Here is a 6,726-nt window from a genome sequence, read left to right as displayed (position 1 = left end):
CTTAATTTATTTTGGCAAAACTCATGGTCAAACGGGTCCTACATTGCTCAACATTCCACAAAAATCTTCAAAATTAGTGGGCATTTGGACATAAGAATTGTGAAATTCTAAAAAGGTAAAAATAAATTTTGAAAATTAGAGTTGTATTTGGACATAAATACAATTTGGATATATTTTTGAATTTTGTGAGTGATTTGAAGTGAAAATTTTAAAAACAGTTCTTTGGTGTTTATAAAATTCTGAAAAATTTCGAAGTTCAACTTTAAGTGAAATTTAAAATTTTTATGGCCAAATACTGATTCCGAAAAAATATGAAACTTTTTTATGGCCAAACTAGCTAGATTTTTTAAACATCTCTTTCTGTCGAGTAGCTTTCGGTAAGGACAAATAAACGTGTTGATCAATAACAAACATAACCAAAAATAATGCATGTAGAGCCTACCAAGGTACCAAGTTGTAGTCTTTACATTTTCTTTTTTTCTTTTTCTTTCTTTTTCTCGTTTTGGACACCTAAATTATACGTACCACGTTTAGGTGTGCAACTTGTTTTAGTCATGCTCAAATTTCTAACCATTAGATTAGTGGTGTCCCACTTAGGGACAGAGTTACATATTTCAAGAATTTCATTCGTCGAAAGATTATTATAAATAAAATAAAAATTATTTTGTTTGTATTTATATATATAAATCGTTGAAAATTTTCTAATTTCCTGGCAAAAATAGTTTAACATTTTCTATATATCATACGTTTGAATTCCAATTATGTCATTCTTGCGTATTTTTTTTTAGAAAGGGAGCTTTGACATAACTGGTTAAATTACTGCCATGTGACCAGAAGGTCACGAGTTTGAGCTTTGGAAACAATCACTAGCATAAATGTAGCGTAAGACTGCGTATAATAGACCTTTGTGGTCCGGCCCTTCCCCGGACCACGTGCATAGCAGGAGCTTAGCTGCTCTTTTTTTGCATATTTTTTCTTGTTTAGAAGTTTTGACTCCGCGGCTGGTCCCACCATTTTACGCCCCTTTCAAATATAGAAAGAATGCCTTTTGAAATACCAAAATCACAAAGAGAGTTTCATTCTTTCCGGTTAGCGAGATTTATACAGCTTCTTCAATTACAGCTCTTTTCCTGACATCTTTAAGTTTTAGCCTATATATATACATAAGTTTAAGCAGACACCCTTTTGTTTTTTTCTTCCTTCTCATGCATGGTTATTTGAGGTATTGAAGCTGAAATATAAAAATGGAAAGGTATGAAATTGTTAAAGACATTGGTTCTGGGAATTTTGGTGTTGCTAAGCTTGTGAAAGATAAAAGGAGTGGTGAGCTTTTTGCTGTTAAGTATATTGAAAGAGGCAAAAAGGTTTGTTTTCTTCTCTCTATCATCCAATTCTTCTGATCAAGTTTTAAAAAAAAGCAGTCGGGTGCACTAAGCTCCCGCTATACGTGGGATCCGGGGAAGGACCGAACCACAAGGGTCAATTGTATGACGCCTGTGACTTACTGGTCATATGGCAGCAACTTTACCAGTTACACCAGGCTCCCATTCCTCTGATCAAGTTTCTTTTGAACAAGTACATATGTGAATATATTAAATTCTTTTTTTGCATATTATGAGGCTGTTACAGAGTTTTTGATTTTGTTCATTTAAAAGATTCCTTATTATTACTCTGTTGATTCTTATTTTGGTTTCTTTGAGTTATTTCTGCAGATTGATGAGCATGTTCAAAGGGAAATCATGAATCACAGGTCTTTGAGGCACCCAAATATCATTAGATTTAAAGAGGTAAATGGGGTGTCAAATAGGCAGGTTGTGCCGATTTTGGGCGGGTCAAAATGGGTTGAGTCAATAATTGACCTGCCCAAAAGTTACTTGGTGGTTAAGGTTTCATTTCAAGAAAAATGTCTGTTAATTGTTCTTAATACACCTTTGTTTTTATGTCCAATTAGTTTTGGTGGTTATATCTTCATAGTGATTTGCTACAAATAAATATTTGTTTCCTTTTTCTTTTTTATTTGTCGAGTTAAAGATGGCCTCTTTGAATCAGATTCCATATGTATTTTGTGCACATCTATCCTACTTGAATCTGTTTCTTCCTCACAAAGTGAAAGTTGGAATTGAATTTTTTCATTATCTTTATCTTCCACTAACTGGGAATTTGGAATCATGTTATGAATAGACATTTCTAACCAAATTGCCTTATCTTATATATTCTTAATACTTGATCACTGGTACAAATCCTTTTTTTTTCTTAATTATTGATCTTACTGCAAAACATGGTTAATGAGGATTCATATTGCCGACGCTGACTTGTTTGAGACTGAGACGTAGTAGTAGTTGTTGTTGTTCTTGTTTTTGTTGATCTTACGGCATTCTTAGTACCAACACTTTAGAAGCCGAGTTGCTTTATCAGATTGTGTTTTAACGCGCGAGTTAGTTAAAGTTACCAGTCAATTGATTCTAGACTTTGTATATGATTCCTTTTCTAATTTTTTGCTACTAAGAGGGCAGAGATTTCTGTCTAATTCGATCGAGCTGCATTTATTAGAAAGCTAAAATAAGTTATCATTATTGCTCAGGTATTGCTAACCCCAGCTCATCTAGCCATAGTTATGGAATATGCTTCGGGAGGAGAGATTTTCGAACGAATATGCAATGCTGGAAGATTCAGTGAAGATGAGGTAACACAAGATTTTAGAGATCTCTTTCAATACATCGCGTAGCAGTTAGAAATTTTATAAGATAAAATCTTGAAATTATTGTTAACTGATGTGATTTGTAAACTTGTCCGAATTATGGTTATTTTGTTTCAGGGAAGGTTTTTCTTTCAACAACTTATATCAGGAGTCAGTTACTGTCACTCAATGGTATAAACAGACCTATCTTAGTTCATCTCGAATTGGTTTATTCCTCGAACATTAATTTACTCTTGGATTATGAGATTATAATGTGATTATTTTTGTTGAATTGCAGCAAATTTGCCACAGAGATCTTAAGCTTGAAAATACATTGTTAGATGGTACCTCTACACAACGTCTGAAAATATGCGATTTTGGCTATTCTAAGGCAATGAACTACAACTATATTCCATCGTCGAATTGGTTTATTTCTTAATGCAGTTTCTGACTGGTGTTATTTCATTGTTTAGTCAGCAGCATTACATTCACAACCAAAATCTACAGTAGGAACTCCAGCTTATATCGCACCAGAAGTCTTGTCAAGAAAAGAATATGATGGAAAGGTATGATATAATAACCTTTAAAATACAGCTTCAAATAATGTATTAATCTGTTGACCTAATCTTCATGATTTATATGTATTTTGATGTGAAGATAGCAGATGTTTGGTCTTGTGGGGTCACATTATATGTGATGTTGGTTGGTGCTTATCCTTTTGAAGATCCTGATGATCCAAGAAATTTCAAGAAAACAATAACTGTAAACTTCTGATTCATTTTTAAAATCATAATTTGACTTCTTGTTTTGCTTTCTTTGTCTCAAAGATTTTGCATTTTGTGACAGAGGATATTAAGTGTGCAGTATTCAATCCCTTATTATGTTCGAGTTTCCAAGGAGTGTAATCATCTCTTATCTCGAATATTCGTAGCTAACCCGGAAAAGGTTGGAGTTCTAGTTCTTAATCGTTTCGATTTTGCTCATTGATCCTTTCTTTATCTTAATGGGGAGCCTTGCCGTAACTGGTAAAGTTGTTGTCATGTGACCAGAACATCATAGGTTCGGGCTGTGGAAACAGCCTCTTGCAGAAATGCTTCTGCAGGGTAAGGCTGCGTACAATAGACCCTTGTGGTCCGGCCCTTCTTTGGTCCCCGCGCATAACGAGACCTTAGTGCACCGAGCTGTCCTTTATCCTTTCTTTATCTTGTAAAACACCAGCTAATCGTTGAATATTATGCTTGTAGAGAATAACGATCGAAGAAATAAAGAGGCATCCTTGGTTTTTAAAGAACTTGCCTAAAGAATTTATGGAAGGAGAGGAAGCTAGTTTAGTACAAATGAATGGTGGAGAGAAACCATTGCAAAGTATTGAAGAAGCATTGGCTATAATTCAAGAAGCAAGAACACCAGCAGTGGGATCTAAAAGTGATGATCCTTTTGTTAATAGCAGTATTAGCATGGAACTTGATGATTTTGATAGTGATGCCGATTTAGATGATGAAATAGATACAAGTGGAGATTTTGTATGTGCATTGTAAGTGCTACACCATTGGGGTGCGCCGATACGGCCCTTTCCCCGACTATGTGTGCATGCAGAATACTTTGTGCGCTGAATTGTCTTTTTTTATTATGAGTGCTACTTTTGGCATGGAAGCCAATATTGCTAAAATATGAATTTGAGATAAGCCATCTTATTTTAGATTATGAAATTGTTACAAGTAGAGATTTTGTATGTGCATTATGATTGCTACAACCTCTGGGCTGCGGCCCTTTCTCCGACCTTGCGCGACTGCAGGATACTTTGTACATCGAGCTATTTTTTTTAATTATGAGTGCTACTTTTTGGCATGGAATTGAATATTGCTGAAATATGAATTTGGGATAAGGTATCTTTTCTTGGCCATAGAGATGAAATTAATTTACTTAGTCCTACTTGGCCCTTGGGGCAATTCTATAGCAGAGTGGTTTAATTTTCTGATTTGTACTTTATGTTATTTAAATCCATGTTTAGTTTCATAAATCTTCATTTTGATAGGAAGTTGAAAGTCTTTTTAAGATACTATATTCAAAAATCCATCATGTATGACACCAAGGATACCACATTGTTCTCTTTGCAATTATAAATAAATTGTGCAACTACTTTGTATGTAATTAAATATAAGATCTTTGTCAAGTTGATGATATTAATAATGCTTACATTAACTAATCTATATAGCATTGGATCTTGATTAGTACAAGGAACATAAAGAAGTAGCTTAATTGCTAGTCCATTGGTCATTGGCATATGATTTGATTTAAATTTGTTAGTGTTGATCTTAATTAATTAGTAGAAGTCACCATCATTTACATTTTAGCTCTAGTTTTGGTGAAAAAGTTATGGATGTGAAGTTGTGCAAGAATATTGTACTCCTTCCATTTCAATTTAAATAAGGTCGTTCGATTCGGTATGGAGTTTTAAGAAGAAAAAAAAGATTTTTAAAACTTGTGGTCTTAAAATCTTAAGGGGTAAAAGTTTTGTAGGGTCATGATATTGGTGTGGTTATAAAAACTTCTCATTAAAGATAAATAGGTAAAATGAAGAGTTTAAAGTTGAATTATTTCCAATTGATGCATCATTCTTTTTGGAACAGACTAATATGGAAAGTGTGTCACCTAAATTGGAACAGGGAACTAGTGCTTTTTCCAATAGCCGAGACACCTTATTAGCAGTAGTGTCATTCGATACTGCTCCGTAGAAAAAATTCACTAAATATATGTGTAACTAGTCTTTATGTCACGTGCCTCGCACGTGTAATCCTTACAACTATTTTTAAAATTATATCTTAAGATAATAGACTATTTTTGTACAATAAATAATTTAAATCATCTTTTAATTTGTACATGTAACAAATCAAGGCAACAAAGAGTGCAAGTTTCGGTTTTTGATAATAATTATATTTGTGTTGCTTAGATACATTTTCAACTTTATTGTATTTTAGTGAGATTTAACTTGGTCTCTCCTACTTGCTCCAAGTTCTTCGTTTAACTTCATTTTCATCTCTATGTACTCATATTATTTTATGGATTTAGATAATGAAATATAACCTTTCCTAATAATTGAAAAATTCACTTCTCTATGTAAAAAAAAAAAGAACTTACATGTACAAATTAAGTAATAAAACACAATTTGAAAGAGGCATAGGCACCGAGGTTCATCCAAATACTCGAGAACTGAAGTAATAACAAATTAACAACATGCCACTTCTAACCATATTTTGAAAGAAAAGATTATCTTGGAAGTTAATAAAAATGCTTTAATGGCTATAAAGATATACCAAAAGTTTTGCATTTACTGTATTTACTTCAAGAACAAACCTGAAGATCATACGCCCACAATCTCCATTTTAGTGAAGTCGCTATTTTTGTTATATAATAGGAGTAACCGATATACCAAAGTATGTACACCAAAAAGTAATTTAAATCAAAACCTTAGAGCACTTGGAGTGCAAAATAACTATAAATGTTGGAGAATATTTTATCTTTATAGATGCTTTAAGATCTCCACACGATGGTGGAAGAAGTAGAAGCGAACTACACATAGATATCACAAAGTTTATATCAATGATCCAAGCGCGGCTCAAATCAGTTGTCCAAGAGCATAATCCTTATCGATATCAAGACCAAAAAAAGAAAGAGTTCCAACTGCTCCTATTAAGTAAAAATATACTAAACTTGTAAGTTTTATCAGTAGGAGAAGATACTTCGTCAAATTTAGAGAAAGTAGGAATTAATTTTGATTCAAGTTCAAACTGTATTCAATATGGTGCGACAACTCCCTCGCTCTGTTTGTCTTTGTATCAATCTCTACTGATGTTCCAAAATAAAGGGGGGGAAATCTAATAATCACCAAAATCCTCGTAAGAAAAGTTAGAAACTAATGTTAAACTATAATTACTTATATTTACCTTCTCAAAGTTGGAGGCATAATAGATCTAGCGAGAAGAGCAACAAATATCTATTAAACTATTAAATAGGTTTTAATTATGTTTGACTGTTTCCTAGAAGAAGTA

At 33.1% G+C, this 6,726-nt stretch overlaps 1 protein-coding gene across 1 annotated transcript; it reads left to right on the top strand.

The window, feature by feature from the left end:
* The first annotated feature begins 1,037 nt into the window (after positions 1-1,037).
* LOC109220264 (serine/threonine-protein kinase SAPK2-like) lies at positions 1,038-4,530 on the top strand. Its single transcript, XM_019384720.1, has 9 exons — positions 1,038-1,364; positions 1,713-1,787; positions 2,582-2,683; positions 2,816-2,869; positions 2,976-3,068; positions 3,151-3,243; positions 3,335-3,439; positions 3,524-3,622; positions 3,922-4,530. Exons 1-9 carry the CDS (start codon positions 1,245-1,247, stop codon positions 4,213-4,215), a joined length of 1,035 nt encoding a protein of 344 aa, XP_019240265.1. The 5' UTR covers positions 1,038-1,244; the 3' UTR covers positions 4,216-4,530.
* The last annotated feature ends 2,196 nt before the right edge of the window (positions 4,531-6,726 follow it).

This window comes from Nicotiana attenuata, unplaced genomic scaffold (genome assembly GCF_001879085.1).
Source record: "Nicotiana attenuata strain UT unplaced genomic scaffold, NIATTr2, whole genome shotgun sequence".
Taxonomy (NCBI): Eukaryota; Viridiplantae; Streptophyta; class Magnoliopsida; order Solanales; family Solanaceae; genus Nicotiana; species Nicotiana attenuata.
Note: the sequence above shows the minus strand (reverse complement) of the source record. Positions and strands in the feature narration are given on the sequence as shown.

Excerpts from the sequence above, each read along its gene's own strand:
- LOC109220264 (XM_019384720.1), top strand. The coding sequence starts at position 1,245 with ATGGAAAGGTATGAAATTGTTAAAGACATTGGTTCTGGGAATTTTGGT. Across the intron at positions 2,870-2,975 it reads TCAGTTACTGTCACTCAATG|CAAATTTGCCACAGAGATCT; the intron begins GTATAAACAGAC and ends GTTGAATTGCAG. Across the intron at positions 3,244-3,334 it reads GAAAAGAATATGATGGAAAG|ATAGCAGATGTTTGGTCTTG; the intron begins GTATGATATAAT and ends TTTGATGTGAAG.